The sequence below is a fragment of the Dreissena polymorpha genome, chromosome 4 (assembly GCF_020536995.1).
Source record: "Dreissena polymorpha isolate Duluth1 chromosome 4, UMN_Dpol_1.0, whole genome shotgun sequence".
In the NCBI taxonomy this organism is placed as follows: Eukaryota; Metazoa; Mollusca; class Bivalvia; order Myida; family Dreissenidae; genus Dreissena; species Dreissena polymorpha.
This window is the reverse complement of record NC_068358.1, coordinates 43,209,959-43,227,728: the sequence shown is the minus strand read 5'-3', so window position 1 is coordinate 43,227,728 and position 17,770 is coordinate 43,209,959. Positions and strand designations below refer to the sequence as shown.

General features: G+C 36.1%; 1 protein-coding gene across 2 annotated transcripts in view; it reads right to left on the bottom strand.

Moving 5' to 3' along the window:
• Positions 1 to 609: 609 nt before the first annotated feature.
• The window catches only part of LOC127879234 (ribonucleoside-diphosphate reductase large subunit-like), a 65,274-nt gene continuing 48,113 nt past the window's right edge, over positions 610 to 17,770 (bottom strand). Inside the window, exons 9-19 of one of the 2 annotated variants that reach the window (XM_052425975.1) lie at positions 16,769 to 16,910; positions 10,585 to 10,668; positions 10,073 to 10,314; positions 9,504 to 9,705; positions 7,837 to 7,986; positions 7,319 to 7,540; positions 4,279 to 4,355; positions 3,079 to 3,214; positions 2,517 to 2,612; positions 1,727 to 1,915; positions 610 to 1,244 (exon numbers count right to left, since the gene is read on the bottom strand). In XM_052425975.1, the coding sequence (XP_052281935.1) occupies positions 1,044 to 1,244; positions 1,727 to 1,915; positions 2,517 to 2,612; positions 3,079 to 3,214; positions 4,279 to 4,355; positions 7,319 to 7,540; positions 7,837 to 7,986; positions 9,504 to 9,705; positions 10,073 to 10,314; positions 10,585 to 10,668; positions 16,769 to 16,910 (1,741 nt within the window). In that variant the 3' untranslated portion in view covers positions 610 to 1,043. Of the gene's footprint in view, positions 1,245 to 1,726; positions 1,916 to 2,516; positions 2,613 to 3,078; positions 3,215 to 4,278; positions 4,356 to 7,318; positions 7,541 to 7,836; positions 7,987 to 9,503; positions 9,706 to 10,072; positions 10,315 to 10,584; positions 10,669 to 16,586; positions 16,729 to 16,768; positions 16,911 to 17,770 lie in introns of both variants that reach the window. The other variant, XM_052425976.1, reaches the window with a different exon arrangement.

Here is a 17,770-nt window from a genome sequence, read left to right as displayed (position 1 = left end):
TCATCTGTTAATCATGGCCAACCTTCATGTCAAGTTTGAAGACTCTAGGTCCAAGCATACCAAAGTTATACCATGAAATAAGAACTTTAACATTTTCGAGCACGCCGCCACCCCCGCCCGCCCGCCCGACAACATCAATCTATAAGCCGAGATTTTTTCGAAAAAAATCCGGCTAATTACAATTAAACACATATGAAAAATCGTATATACCCGCTTTAACACAAAAATAAGTAACGCAGTGAATGTTGTACAAAGCGGGCACAAGAACGATAATTGCTTTTTCTCCAAAATCCATGTCTCGAGATCAAAGGAAGACATACACAAAAGCTATAAAGTGCAATCAAAAATTCATCTACAACATAATTCTTTGATGAAGCCCCGGGTCCACAATCACAACCCTTTCTTCGACATAAGAATAGACTTCGAACCAATAAAATACACTTCTGACTTTGATTATGAACTTCGAACCAATAAAATACACTTCTGACTTTGATTATGAACATGCTACCAATAATGCATATGGCGGCAATAAACTGTACTAACACATAAATTACGTATTCAGAGGGATCGATTTCAAGTTTGACTTACATTTAAAGCAATATTTGAATATACCTTTATAAAGAATATTTTATTTTGAGTCTGCAGTCCAGGAATAGTGAGGTTTATACAGGCTGTGATTTCAGAAACAATTCGTTAGAAACTACAATAAACTCTTAGAAAGCGATTGACCATTAAGCTTTAGATCTCCCCATTAATACCAAAGCATATCCAGTGACACAGCTTCCATGATATGTGATACACACATTGCCAAAACAAACTTTATGTGTGAATATTGATCAATTAACAAAGTAGATTCATTATTTGTCAATTTTAACCTCAATAAACAATGCCGATTTTTCTAGTCAATTTTTGGCAATATGAAAATAAAATGAAACAGCAGTTTTTTCAAAGCACACTCCTGCAAAAAACCACATAATCCGCTCCACATTTCCCCAGTCAACAAGCAGCACCTCAGGCACTTGTTCTCTGCACACACGCCCAGTCTATGAGCCGCACATGAGGCATTCATCCTTGTTCTCCAGGGAGCACACCATGGCCTCCATGTTCTGTTGCTGGGTAGGCGTCGCCTTCTCCCCTTCCTGACCCGCCTTCGTAGCCTGGGCAAGCTTGGTCTTGTCCACCGTGAACTGGATGGCTGCGGCAGCTGGCTTGGTGCGCAGGTAGTACATGCCGGTCTTCAGGCCCTGTACAACACACAGCAGGTTTGTATTGAAGTAATGGGAAGAAAAGAATGTTAGAAAATACACGATCATGTGGAATTGTGGAAAATTCAGACATGTAAATGAACCATGCTGTTATTATTAATGTACAACAGAGCAATTTCTTGGCCAAGTTTTAATCCTCATGCTTAGCATATCTAACCATTTTGCTTTACTAGTTTATTTCTTTACTTTAGAAGAGGCTCTTAATTTACTAAGAGCCCTGACCATTCCTTATGTAAAAATGGGCGACAGCCATAAAATATTGTGGTGGAACACACTTGCAGTCCAATAATAAAGGAAAAGGCCAGACAGTCTTCAAACTAAGGCTTTTAAGAAAGCACATAAAGCAACAATTCAATTACATAGCAGTTAAAAGCACAGGTTCAGTACATACTTTATTCCAAGTCAGTATAAACATTACAATCTACTGAGAATGGCCAGTAAGTAACATTTAGAGAACCCACCAGTTTCCAGGCATAGAAGTGCATGCTGGTGAGCTTCCCGTAGTTTGGTTCTGCCACATGCAGGTTCAGAGACTGGCTCTGGTCAATGTAAGCCCCACGGTCTGCTGCCATCTTAAGCACCGTTTTCTGAGATATCTCCCACACCGTCTTGTAGCGCGCCTTAATGTCATCCGGGATTCCATCAATTTTCTATTAGCAAGAAAACAAACATCAGTTCATGTCAATGAATTGCTGTTCTGGTTCAATTTTAAATCACATGAGAGCAGAATCATGCTGCAAAGTGAATAAAGGAAGTAATAATGTCCACTTATGACACACCAAAACCGTGCACGACTTTATTGCGGACGGGGTAGCTCCTTACCAGCCTGGGCGAGTGCGAAGCCTGGGTTATTTGTGTGCAAAGTTGCTCAATTTAACTAAACCTTTTTGTTTGTAAGAAAGAATGTTGATGTTTGAAAGCGCCTGAGGCTTATGGAATATTTTTACTGTTTAACTGTACTGTATGCTTGGTATACCCACACTATTTACGAGAGATCCATTACAGGCTATTTTGTATGTGTGCAATTAATATTAATTAATGCTTGCCAAAGCAATTTAACTGGTTCAAATTTGAGCTGTTGTTTCTTTCGTCATAAAGATTCAAATGCCAAACAATTTCTTTGCAGTTTTGTCTTTACAATTTGTGGATTAGACTTTTGAAAGTTTAGAAACATTTTAAGAACAATTAAGAAATTCCCACATATAACTTCTAAACGCCAGTGTGTTTTGTATGAGACCTGACTGTGTGTACCTGAATGGATCCACCATGGGCGATGAGCAGGTTCTTCATATCCTCCGTCCATAGTCCAAGATCTGTGAGGTCCTTCAGCATATGGTGATTCACAATCTAGAAGGGATACAATAATATTGTTTAAACTTAAAGTGATGTCCTTCAGCATATGGTGGTTCACAATCTACAACGGATACAATAACATTTTTAAATTGAGATCCTTCAGCATATTATGGTTCACAATGTTCTAGGGATGCAATAACATTGTTTAATGTTTAATTGAGATCCTTCAGCATATTGTGGTTCCCAATCTACAAGGGATGCAATAAACCCTAATAAAATTTGCTTCACGGTAGCACATTCCTAAGGCTACAAGAGTAACCAACAAAAGATCTCTTTTACAAAATGGATACAGATATGATTTGTTTAATGTGTTATAATATTTAAAGGACAAGGATTTCATAATTTCATGTAGTAGCCGATATATTCATCAAGTACACTGATACATAATCTTGTGGTACACTACTGATATGTTCCTAGGCCCATTTTTGAACACTGTGGTTCATATTATAGCTGTTCATACCTGGAACTCTCCTGAGAGGACCCTGCGGGTGTAGATGTTGCTGGTGTACGCCTCAATAGACTCGTTGTTCCCCAGGATCTGTGCTGTGGAAGCTGTGGGCATGGGCGCCAGCAACAAGCTGTTACGTACCCCATGCCTGTAACAAAACAAAACACATCTCTGCTGGATCTAAGTAGGTTTTGTACAATATCCAAGGATTTGAAAGGGAGGAAACCAAATGAAAGGAGGTGAAATTACCCCCCTGTATGGATGAGAAACAAGAACAACAAGATGTGTGTGTGAAACACTATGTCCCCATATATTTGACCTTGAAGGATGACCTTGACCTTTCACCACGCAAAATGTGCAGCTCCATGAGATACACATGCATGCCAAATATCAAGTTGCTATCTTCAATATTGCAAAAGTGTACATTAAATGAGCGATGTTGACCCATATATTTGACCTTTGACCTTTCACCACTCAAAATGCGCAGCTCCATGAGATAAGCATGCATGCCACATAAGAAGTTGCTATCTTCAATATTGCAAAGGTTATGGCAAATGTTGAAGTTTGACAAACACAAACAAAGCAACAAACCAATAGACAGGGCAAAAACAATATGTCCCCCACTATAGTGGTGGGGGACATAAAAAACATTAAGAAAATTAATCAGATTTGAATTCCACTTTCAGTTTTAAACTAACGACAATGTAGAGTTCAGAAGCATTGGTATCAAACTCAGGACTTTTGAAGATACTTTTTATATTGACTGATAAACATAACAGGAGTTCAAACTTGTCATACAATATGCCTGTTTCAAGGTCAGTTACATTGATCTGTGGAGGTATTTGTGGTAAAATTGTGGCAAAGATAATTTCTACGAAAAATCAAGATGTTCTAAAAACAATTATTTATAGCTTGAAATTGCAAAATCCGAACATTGCTGTTATTATTGTCCCTGAATTTATGCCCACAATCATTATCATCAAGTTTCATGGTAATCCTAATTATATTGTTGAGTTATTGAGGACATCATTACCCTGGACTCTGCCCGCCCACTTGTTCTGCCATTATACAAAGAGGCACACAACAAGTCATTGTGAAAAGAACACTAGTGCACATACATTTGCTTTCAATATCTTTTCCATTAATCTAGGAATAAGCTTGTTTGATGAAAGCATTTTAAATTTTACTACCAACACTGTGTCTGATCCTTACTTGGCAATTCTTGCCCTAAGTCCTGCCCAGTCATGCCTGTTTGTGTCCTTCACTCCCCACATGTCATGTTGCAGGATCTGAAATGTGGCAGCACTTTCATTACCTACATGAATCATATAGCAGACATGCGGTAGTCTAGATAACTCCCAGTTCACACCTTCCGTGGACCTCAGTTAAGTGATTAAGTGATAAACAAATGCTCACATCAGTACAACTGAAGTACAAAAAAGTGAAAGAATAAGTCAAGAATGCAAGCCGATACTTACACAGCTGTTTATTTTATTAAAGACTTTTTGGAAATCTCAAAGCCCAAAAGACAGCCACATATGTAAAGAAGAGATGTGATCTCAAAGCCCAAAAGACAGCCACATATGTAAACAAGAGATGTGATCTCAAAGCCCAAAAGACAGCCACATATGTAAACAAGAGATGTGTTCGTCAGATACACAATTCCCCCTATTGCGCCGCTTTGATTTTTTTTTACCTTTGTCTTTAGGGATGACCTTGACCTTGAACTTCCACCACTCAAAATGTGCAGCTTCATGAGAACGCCGCTTTGAATTTTTTTAGTTTTTTGTTTGACCTAAGATCTTGAAGGATGACCTTGACCTTGAACTTCCACCACTTAAAATGTGCAGCTTCATGATAAAGTCGCTTTGAAATTATTATTTTTTTACCTTTGACCTTGAAGGATGACCTTGACCTTCCACCACTCAAAATGTGCAGCTTCATGAGAACGCCGCTTTTACTTTATTTTTTGACCTTGAAGGATGACCTTGACCTTCCACCACTCAAAATGTGCAGCTTCATGAGATACACATGCATGCCAAATATCAAGTTGCTATCTTAAATATTGAAAAAGTTATGGCCAATGTTAAAGTTTTCGGATGGACAGACGCCATATATTTGACATTTGACCTTGAAGGATGACCTTCACCTTCACCTTTCACCACTCAAAATGTTCAGCTCCATGAGATACACATGCATGCCAAGTATCAAGTTGCTATCTTCAATAGTGAAAAAGTTATGGCAAATGTTAAAGTTTTTTTCGGACTGACGGACAGACTGACTGACAGTTATACTGCTATATGCCACCCTACCGGGAGCATAAAAAGTGTTCTCAGCTTTTACAACAGAAACATTCCAGTTTATCACAGGGGGCATAATTTCAACAATTCAACAACCGGTAAAAACAACAAACAATAATTTAATTAATCATTTGTGTATTTTGGTTTGAGAGAAATGTTACGTTGCTATAAAAATTTATATACAGGGTCTTCCCCAGGCCATTTAAGAAATTTTCCGATCAGTGTATTCTTCAGTAAAAGAAAGTGGAGATTGGCTAAATAAATCAAGGTTTCCCTATCAGTGTATTAATATTCCCTGTTTTAAAAGAGCACTCGGTACCTACGTTCACAAGTAATCCCCATAAACACCACATGGGGTAATGGATAATCCACTGATAAGAGAATAGCATGACGCGCGTATCGATTATTCTAGCCACATTACACGGTCATTTAAATGCTGACAAGGATGTATCTGGTAACTTTCCAGTCATCAAACTGTGAAGTTCATCGTCCAATCGGTTACGCGAATGCTTATGAGGGCGGGGTTAACTATCGACCATTATTTTTGATTGACGTCGGGCATGAAGTAAGAGTTTATTGCAGCTTGATTAGCAAGTAGTTGTACCATTTGAGTAATATAAATCCGGTAATTAGTACAGTACAGAACATTAAAGACGGTTTCGGGCATCATCATCACACCTTTTTACTGTAAACAAGTGTTACCTATGACTCAAAATTAATACGAAAAATTAATTGCAAGTGGTAAACAATTAATTATTATAGCGGTTACAATTATGTGATAACAATTTATTTAATTCCAGTACATGTATATTTCAACATGTCCATTTATAGAACTGATTCACCTCATTTTTCTGACATTTATTCGACACGTAATGCGCTTTAACAAATTTTCGTTGAATTAATTACCCACACTTGTAAATGTTTCGTCCGATAATCGATAGTTAGAAGACTGATGATGGCAACCGGCCGTGATCCTCGTGGACAACGTGAATTTCATGCATAATTCCGTCAAAACATTTATTCGACTCGTAAAGTGTGTAAACAAATTATCGTTGAATTTATAACGCAACGGTTATATTTGTTGAAATCTCAAATGGGAATAATTAAATTTGTAATCCGAAACCCATTACCGTAAGTCGATGTTAACGCGTTTTTAATCCGAAACACACTTCCGAATGTAAATGTTACCGCAACGTTAAATATTTTTGCTTCAAATTTGCAGTGCAAATTTATTTTGTGTCCAATCTTTTTCTCAATTAAAAAGAGCGCGAAAATTATGCAGCATGTACAACGTCGCGTCTATTGCATACAAATGGCGTGTATTGAGCGTTTTAACAAGCACACAACAGGTCAGGGGATTGACGCATATTCAGAGGCAATATTTCATCAAATCTATAGTCACTTAAAAATGGCAAGGTTTGTGTTAAAGAAATAACTGAAAGCTTTTATCGTAAATATTTACCAGAAAGAGATTGATAAAAACGGAATAAACGGGATTATCGGGTAATAAATAGAAACTTAAAAAATAGTAAGTATACAGTAATAGAGTCGGGTTGAAACGGATGTATTGGGGAATCGTTCGAGTCGGGATTTTACTATCTGTGCGGAAAAGTTTTAAAACAAACAATATCAAAAATATATTTTTAAATGACTGGGGGATTTTTTTGAAGAGTCATAGCGCACCAAATGACGTCTTTTGATGCTGTTTTTCTTTGAGTTATAACTCACCACAGAACGTGAATTGACATGTTGAATTAAACGTCGGCAGGGGACACCCCTCCCGAACCCACCCCCGGGGCGCCTGAACAAATTCCTGGGGAAGGCACTGATATAAATTATTTGACGTCCACAGCCATTTCTCACGCCGGATACATTATTTCAAAGAAATCTTAACCATTATTTTAAGACTAAAAATATCAAGTACACTAAATCAGTTCACACTGAATTCCTACCCCTTTGCTGACAGGTGACCCTTGGTAGGTCTCGTAAGGCCCAAGTTTCTCTGCCAGCTCACAACTGGAGTCCAGTGCAGCGTAGTAGATAGTCTCAAAGATGTCCTTGTTCAACTGCTGAGCCTCAGGGCTCTCAAACGGGAACTTCATCAGAATAAAGGCGTCAGCCAGGCCCTGAACACCGATACCTATTGGTCTGTGACGGAAGTTGGATCTCTCAGCCTAAAGGGACCAAAACATTTCAATACGCCAAAAATATTCAGAAAACTACATCTTAAGCTTATTTTCTGATCAAAAATGAACTCTGGCACCAGTTCCTCAATTGATCAATAAAATAACACGAGGGTTGAACTCACAATGCTGTTCATTATTAAATAAAATGTAAAACAAGTTTATTATTTTTTAATTATATAAAACAACTAAACTTGGATCATCTAACCACTACAAAATATTGTGTCTGTATGGTGTAAAAGAAATGGTTGAGACGTCTGCACCATATCCAACACAGCAAGCTTTACCTCTATCACTGGGTAGTAGTTGACTTCTATAATCTTGTTCAGGTTCCTCACCACCACCTTTGTGACCTCGGCAAGCTTAGCAAAGTCGTAGGTTTTGTCCGGCTTCACATACATGTTCAATGCTATGGAAGCTAAGTTGCAAACCGCCACCTGTAACAACAGTGTCAACATGAACAAGAGCTTACCAATCAAAGCTTCAAAGTTAACTTTAAAATACTTTAAGTTTCCTAATCCCAGGAACAAATTTGTCAAATTGTGAGCTAGCAAAAATTAGACTTTTGATACAGAAAATTACAGAGAAAAAAATGTTCACAGTCAAGGAAAGTACACTGATCTATCGAAATCAAGATTGCCAAGCATATTTGCTTTAAGACAACACATTTTCTTAAAGCGAGTTAAATAAAAAGCTGTTCTTTTACATTTATTCAGCAAAAAAATTCATTTTGTTTGATTTCTGAACAAAACAAGTTATTGAGGACATTTGGTGTTTAATATACTTTCAGTTCCCAGCGGTTATAAAATATTAAACGAGAGTGGCATAGCCACAAGTAAAAGTATTCTTTTTATGTAACTATTGAGTGAAATAATTATCTGATCATTCACTGCAAACAACACAAAAGAAATTCTTTTAATTTCTAGCTCTTATACAATAATTTAATATAAATAGGTCAAACAAAGCTCAAAAGTGATATGGTTTGTACATAAAAATGTCAGAATCTACTTTACAAAGAAGTAACAAAGGAGAATGGTGTTTATCCATGTGTTACAGCAAAATGATTTATATTTTGATGAATTTATGGTAAAATAAACAAGACTATTGCCAAGCAATATATGTCCCCTACCGGCTCCACCATTGTCAGAAATTCCACCATTGTCAGATTTATATATATATATATTTGTTTCCATAGCAACCATAATTTTTGACATAGGAACAAAATGAAATGACATGCATAATGTCCTTATTGCCATCTTTCCATGTTTCAAGTTTCATGAAAAATATGAAGAACTTTTAAAGCTATCGCAGGATCCAGAAAACCACCATTTTCAGCAGTATTTCTAGTCTATTTGTTGCCATAGCAACCATAATTGTTGACGTAAGAACAAAATGAAATGACGTGCATAATGTCCATATTGCCATCTATCCATGTTTTAAGTTTCATGAAAAAAATATGAAGAACTTTTAGTTATCGCAGGATCCAGAAAAGTGTGACAGACAGACAGACAGAACGAAAACCATGTCCCCTCCGGTGAAACCGGTAGGGGACAATAATACTGAGTATTCTACTAACATTTTCATTTGTCTGGAAAAGTAACTGACATTGGTAGACAGACGTTTTTAAGGGAATTTTTTTGGGGGGATTTTCCACTCACTCAGTATTTTTTACTTAAATCTAATTTGTGTTCACAAATTTGATATTCCAAGTATTTTTTTTATTCAATTGTAAATTGAAACCTTTAAGTATGATCTAGTTACACTACAGAAGGCTCGGCATTTGTGAAGCCCTCACCTCATCCTTGCTGCTGTACTCTATGATCTCTGTATACAGATTGCTACACTCACCTCATCCTTGCTGCTGTACTCTATGATCTCTGTATACAGGTTGCTACACTCACCTCATCCTTGCTGCCGTACTCTGTGATCTCTGTATACAGGTTGCTACACTCACCTCATCCTTGCTGCTGTACTCTATAATCTCGGTGCACAAGTTGCTACACTTGATGGTTCCCAGATTCTGCTGGTTTGACTTGCGGTTGCAGTGGTCCTTGAACAGCATGTACGGGGTACCGGTCTCAGTCTGTGCCTCAATCACTGCATACCACAGCTGCTGGGCCTTGATAGTCTTGCGGCCCTTACCCTCCCTCTCATACCTGTACGTAAAGTGAGCTATGGACAAATGATCCTAATTCATGTTTAAATCATAAATCCAAACCCTTCTAGATTAAGTCTATGAAAATGAAAGTCCTATGGTAAACAAATCAATATTGAACCGTACATGTGAAAAAACTGTTTTTTAAAACAATGCAATTCTTTTCCACTCTCTTTTTACATCTAAATGGAACAATATTGAACCGTACATGTGAAAAAACTTTTTTAAAACAATGCAATTCTTTTCCACTCTCTTTTTACATCTAAATGGAACACAAAGGCCATATAACTAATCAGCATTTCACAGCTTGAACATTCTTGTTAAAACTAACTGTATCCGACCCCCAGGATGTGGTCTGCTATCCGTACCTGGTATACAACTCCTCAAACTCCTCGCCCCAGCACTCGTGGAGGTCAGGGCACTCCGCGGGGCACATCAGGGTCCACTCTCCATTCGTCTCGACACGCTTCATGAACAGGTCAGGAATCCACAGTGCATAGAACAAGTCGCGCGCCCGCTGCTCCTCCTTGCCCGTGTTTTTGCGGAGGTCCAGGAAATCAAAGATGTCTGCATGCCATGGCTCCAGGTAGATGGCAAAAGCTCCAGGGCGCTGAAATGTTTAGGGTTGTTCCTTTGATAAAATGTGTATATTGCCTCAACAATAGTATTACAGGAGCCTACAGCAGGGATAAAATATTAATATTTTGATCATTCAATACTTCCTGTTAAAAGGACAAATGACTGTCCTCAGAATATATAGAGTTTCCTACACAATAAAGGGGACAGGCTGATGAGCCACTGCTTATTTCCCTTACTGATGTAGGTTTATTCCTTTTTACACGAAGTGTCAATATTATGTAACAGTTGAAGAAGACATTACCTTGTTACCGCCTTGGTCGACATATCTGGCAGTGTTGTTGTACACTCTCAACAATGGCAGCAACCCGTTTGAGGTTCCGTTTGTCTGCGCAACAGAAATGTAGAAACAAACATTACCTACAATATTGACACCAATAATGTCAGAAATGAGTAGCAATGATTAAATACAAGAGCACCACATTACGGGTGCCACGCTCGGCTGCGAAAGCTTGTCAGATTTTTTTTAGAGGTCACAGTGACCTTGAACTTTGACCTATTGACCCAAAATGGGTACACCGTGTAAAACTCATCAAGGTGCATCTACATATGAAGTTTCAAAGTTGTAGGTGAAAGCACTTTGATTTTAGAGGCAATGTTAAGGTTTTAGCATGACACTGGCGGACGACGAGCAGGCTATAACAATAGCTCGGATTTTCTCCGAAAACAGCCTTGCTAAAAATTCATTTAATTGCATTTTTTTAAAGTTAAGTCAGCTTACATTTTTGATATCTATTTAACTTAAACAAATCATTTTTTTTAGATAACTTTAAAACCAAAATATAATTAAAATAATTTAAAATAGTTTTATTTTGAACAACACATTAACCACAACCACTAAACAGTGAAAACAAAATCATGCATCCAGAAAACAGCACATATAAACATCCATAGAAAGTACAAAAAAACAAACTCTAGGATATGATTTATTTTCTTTTTACAAACCAACACCAATAACAGTGACCAAGTCAGTTGGTAATTTACAGCATGGACACATTGTCAAACAGGTATAAGTGTTGATAACATTTGTGTTCATTGATATGTTTCTTTTTTTTTTATTCCATGACTGCATTAGTACTTCTTAAAGTTTTAATTAATGTTTAAATTATTTCTCGTAATCGGGTGACAGTTATTGCAAGTATCTGGTTAATTTGACCCACCTGCTCACCGCGTGAACCCACATTATCTTTAATATGCTTTGCATCCTGATAAGAGTGGAAAGATAAGATGGGCTGGGATTTTTTCTCTCAATATTTTGGGAATGGGGCCAATTCCATTTGGATTGGGAAAAATAAAGAGGTCTTGACTAAAATTGGGAAATTAGTGTTATTGTTATTTTGCTAACAAATGCTTTGAAATTGAGAATTAAAGCCTTTTTAATAAATTAATATATTAAGTAAGGTTCAACTTACAGAGCTGGATAAGAGATTAAATAAATGGAGAGATAAAAAAATATATATATTTTTTTTGAAAACTTTCAATTGGGAATTTTGAGGCCCCATTTGGGAAAAAAACATATTTTTTTCATTGGGAATCGGGCAGTAACCCGCCCCGAATTTGAATGAAAAACACACACTGATTAGGCAAGCAGAGCTTGACAAAACTGAAAGAAAAAAACTTTTTGATTCAAAGTCCAAGACATTATAAATTTGCAGTAATGCAGTAAAATGTTTTGAGAAGTTATATTTAAGTACCAATTGAGTTACTGGCAATCATATTTACTGCTATCCTATACAAAGTCAATGAATAAGTAAGTATTACTTGAAGATGTAATGCAATAAACACTACTGTGGGTTTTCAATGATAGTCACAGCAGTAAGTTACATCAACACAAGCCCCATTATAAAGCATTTAATGTGAACAAAATTAGCTGAATATGATATCAAACAGTTTTGCTATGGCTTAAGTGTTTGCATAGAAAACCAGAGGCTTGCAATTTTTGTAATCATGTAAGTCATAAGGTAAATATATGATCACGTCTTTACAAGTTTAGTGACGCTGTATTCCCATGAAACATTTTTGTTCTAAAAATGAATAGCCAAAGGTTGTCAAACATAAATAAAAGCATAGAATCGCAATCTGTTCATATGTGATTTTTTTTAACACATGAACATTTCAACCAGAACTCAGTGGGGATGCCCTAGAAATTTAGCTGGCTGACAATTAACAGGGCTATTTTTCCTTCTTTGAGACTGGCCGTAGACAGACATTTTCAGGCTGTCAAGTGACCTTTTTTCAAAAAGTAGGAAAGAATAGGAACTACTTTTGCAAGAAAAGTAGGAAAAAGTAGGAACTTTTCCCTCAAAAGTAGGAATACATAATACTTATTTTTTAGACACAGGTCCAGGAAACATAGCTTGAAACAGAGCAGGAGTGCAATCACATGTTCTGTATGGATACCCACTTGAAGCTACCTTAAGGGCCCAGAAGATTTCAGCCTTTTGTACCTGTTCCTTGTGTGATGGATGTACTTGCATACAGATAGATTTATCCCCACAACCCTGAGAGCTGCTTGGCTTTTGGGCACTTCCAAACAAACGCTTTTGTGAATTATCATGCATGTATTTCATGTTTTCCTTGTGTTTTTATCCATCTGCATGACTTATAAGTTGATTAGCACCAGAATTACTACAAGATGGACTTCATTCAGACAGTACAATATCTTGCAAACTCATTGCTGGTATCTCTCTTGCACCATGATCCCAGTGTTTTTCCACTGTTGTCCAACTTCTCCATCCATGAAGGGTTAAACTTTGTTTTCCCACTAGGAATTTTAGCACTTATAGTGTATCTATGATAATTAAGTTTCAAGCAAAGCTACCCTGATAAAGAAGTATACATGTAATTAGATGCTGTTCATTTTGGTGTATCATCAAATAAATGGTTAGAGGTCTTCTGTGTATCGATATAAAAATGGTAATTATATTATGCATGTTATATCCTTAAGCAGAAGACCAAATTTATTTAGTGATACACCAACTTGTTGTACAAGATTAATACTAGTATATAAAGCAGTGTAAATGCTCTGCTACAGCTACATTGTGAAACCTTTAAATTGACAATAGGGTGCAGTTATAATGACTTAAGTTACATTCAAAATGACTGGTCATTGCAGAGCAGATTATGCAACTGGAGATAGGACCTTATCACCTGACATCTTTTATGACAGCATTGATTGGGCAATGAAACAGTTGCACTACATTGTTTATTCCAGTTTCAAATAATGGCTTTTACATTATTGATGACTTTGCGGGAGTGTAATAATGCCGTTGAATAATTTTAATACTTCGCTTTAACACCTTGAAGTTACCTCACTAGCAATGGCATCATTAGACAAGAATTGTGTTTGTCCGAAACACAATGCCCACTATTGCGCAGCTTTGAAATAAAATTTCAATATATCATTTGGCAGGTTTAGAAATTATCTCCCTTTTAAAGCTTATTACTTCCCTTGGATTGTATTTTTTAACTTTTGACCTTGAAGGATGACCTTCACCTTTCACCACTCAAAATGTGCATCTTCATGAGATACACATGCATGCCAAATATCAAGTTGCTATCTTCAATATTGCAAAAGTTATGGCCCATATTAAAGTTTTCGGACGGACACACACACACAGACAGACAGACAAACGGACTGACAGTACAACTGCAATATGCCACCCTACCAGGAGCATAAAAATGTATCAGGGCATTTAGGCTCTGTGCATTTATCTTTAATTACTAAACATGATGTACCTATGATATCAATAGAACATCATATCCGTTGTCATGTAATACAGAATTTATTACATTATATTTGTAAATGATGAAAACTCGGCAAAGCATCAGTTTTATCTTTTTTCCAATAACTTGTGTAATAAATTCCATATTACATAACCACTCATACAATACATGTATCTCTATATCTCTACATTCCAAACAGCAATATCATGTAAACATGCATAAGGTTTGGTCAAATTGTTGTCAATGGAAACAAAATAAAACTGGAATAAACAATGGGTTCCCTCAGCTCTTGCATCACTGGGAACTGTGTAAGGTAGTGAAGTCTGCAGTGTACAAATGCTAAGGAAGTAAACAAGGCACTATTGTTACTTCAAAAAAAAACTTGTCAATAATTTTAAAAGTTACATAAGAAATAAATATTTATGCTCCTAGAGAGGTGCTAGCAGACAGTCAGCATGGGTTGTCAGGTCTCATCTAGATGAATGCACATTAACAGGGATACAGTCATGCCATAGATTCATTCATCCTGCAAGTTTACTAAATTAACTCTTTAAAAAAAATAATTCTCCATTGAAAATGAAAAAGTAGGAATAGTAGGAAGATTTGGTAAAAAAATAGGAAAAAGTAGGATCCTGATGAAAAAGTAGGAAATAGTAGGAAAAAGTATGACCGCTTGACAGCCTGCATTTTGACACGGATATTCACAATTCACGGACAAGGACAATTCAATCTAATACGGCCGCAATTTTTTACAAAAAAAACCCGGACATTTTGAGCTCAAAACTGTCAAAAACGGACATTTCACAATTTAAAAATAAGTTTCGTTTCACCGTTTTTTTCATTTCGATTTTGCCATTTTTGTTTACTAATCGTTTAAATGACGTTGTTGTTTAAATCGATTACAAACGTGAATTGATTACAATTTTGAAACCGGTGCATATTAGTTTACGCGCGGCCAATCAACCTCACCATTATCCAAACAAAATGGTGTCGCGCAACTCGCGGTGCTATGCAAATAAGATAAAATCCAGATTTATTGAAATTCAGGATAACCAAAAAAAAGCCAAAGCTTCTAGAGAAGGGTAAGTGTTTTTACAATGCACAATTCAAACAGACATGGATTAAATTATGAGGAAAGTAATCTGATTTTTTTTATGCAAATGAAAGCATTGGAAACCGAGAGCGAGGCTTGTTATTCTATATCTTATCCGTTTGAAATTATTGTAAATATTGGTTCAAATGAAGTATAACTGTGATTCGTTCACATGAACATGTTTAACAGTTTCAGTATTATAATGTTTTGGAAACGATATATTTTAATTACGATACCAACTATTTCTGAAATCAAAAGTAGTTCTACCACTCGTACTATATTTCGGATATGTTAAAATTCGGACATCTAAAGAGAGTGATATTTATGTGTTGATTTGTTGTTGACAGTTTGTAAAAATATGTTTTCTGTTATTTCAGACAACAAGAATGAATGGTTGCAATTATCCTGTGCTTTTCAGTCAAGAAATAGATGTGAAAAATGTTCATTTAATTGGACCTGGAAATCAACCACCACAGATAACAGAAAACCTCTTTACAATAGGTGTTGTTTTAGAATTTGTGAAATTTGATCTAAACAGAAGTTGATTTATGTCCAAATGACCAAATGTAACTGTTAAACAATTTGAATTAAGATGCTTTATTTTCTGATTTTTTTATTCATTTTTCCTTTCAGATGATGTACATTTGTGTGATTCTAGGTTTCAATAAATAATTCTGATACATTTCTGCAGGATACAGTTACATTATTGTCAACATTATTATATTATGTTGGTTATCTGGTTTATCAAGTGAAAAAGTTATTTATATAAAAATAAAGTTATTAAGACTTATGAAGGTACTTGTTATTTATGTATTAATTAACATACTTCTACAAGTAATTAAAAAAAAATACAGTCAATGCCATCATTCATTAATGTAGTAAGGTTCTGTAAATGATTGTTCTTATTAATAAAGTCGGAATAACCGACGGTTTTCACACCCCTATAAAGTTGCACATCTTTTTTGGGGCCAGTGAAATCCCTGAATATACTCTTCATACAAGGAAGATATGATTTTATTACATTATTTAAGGACATTTTCATAATATTTAAGTGTTAAACATGCTTTTACTATACTTATACATTGATTTCTGAATTTCACAATTTGTACAAATTCGCGACTCGTTTTTCACAATTTTCAGTAGTTTGTGACTCATTTTTTCACAATTTTTAAAAGTTCAGGACTCATTTCTCACAAAATGAGGGGGCCAGGGCCGCTTAACAAAATCAGGAAAAAAAGGCCTGATTAAAGATTATAAAGTGCATGCAAACATCCAAACAACTGGAACTTTTCTACAATAAAACATCCAACATAAAAGCCATGCCTTGATTTGCAGTGAAATCTAATGTAAAATGTGTGCTGGCAGAAGAAAATAACGAACAACTTGGATATCCCAACCCCCAAAACAAAATTCCATTAAATACTGACACCAGCTATGTAGCTGCCTTTTGCACGAATATTGTGAACGTTTATGCCTATTCCACCAGCGGCTTTTGAAATGAGAGCACAATGAGATAGGGTCTGGTAGATGCCTTCGATACTGTCCGATATCATAGTCAACAGGAAGCAACTGAAAGAGACATACAAGAAGGCTGTAATCTTGTACTTACACCGGCTATGTAGCTACCATGTGCCCGGATATTGTGAACGTTCAGGCCAATTCCTCCCGCCGACTTTGAGATAAGGGCGCATTGCTTTAATGTGTCGTAAATGCCCTCAATGCTATCAGAGTGCATGGTCAACAAAAAGCAGCTGCAAAAAATGAGAAGTATGAATGGAAGCACCCTACTAGACACTGTTCAGAAAGAAAAGAAACCCTACAGGACAACATTATTTTGGGCAATAAGACAGGAACTTAAAACATGCAAATATAAACGCAAATATCACTTTTTAACAATAATTTTAATGCAGAGAAAATCCTAAAAAACTTAATGTAGTCAGACCAGTGTTTTTCCCACCATATTGGGAATTGGGCCGGGTCCCTTAGGATTGGGAACATTTGCGGCGTTATGACTAAAATTGGGAAATAAGTGTTGTTGTTGTTTTGCGAAAGATGCTTAAAAATTGAGAATTCAAGTGTTTTCAGTATAATATTTATTAAGGTTAAACTTATATGGTTGGGAGTTAAACGAAATATTGAAAAAAAAAATAAAAAAAAAAATTGTTTTTGAATCCTTCCATTGGGGATTTTTTAGCTCCCATTTTGGAAAAATATATACTTTTTTTCCATTGGGAATCAGGCGATAACCAGACCCAATTTTGAATGAAAAAAACAACAACACTGCAGACACAGACCTGTTTACCCTACCGATGGCTTCTCAGTAGTATGGAGGGCATCTCTCAGTAGTTTTGGGCTGTTGTCAGTAGTTTTAAACTTTTCGATCATTTTGAGCATTAAAACACCATGACTGGGTCACATATCAGTTTAACGGTACATAAAGCATTAGACGAATTTACTTGGTAATAATTTAATCTGTTAAGTTACATATGATTATAAGTAACAGAATTAAAATTGTTTTTAAGTGCATGTTTGAAAGCATTTTATATTATAAAGTGCTGCTTCAATGTCTTCTCACAATGAAGACAATATTTAGTTAATATCCATCCACATG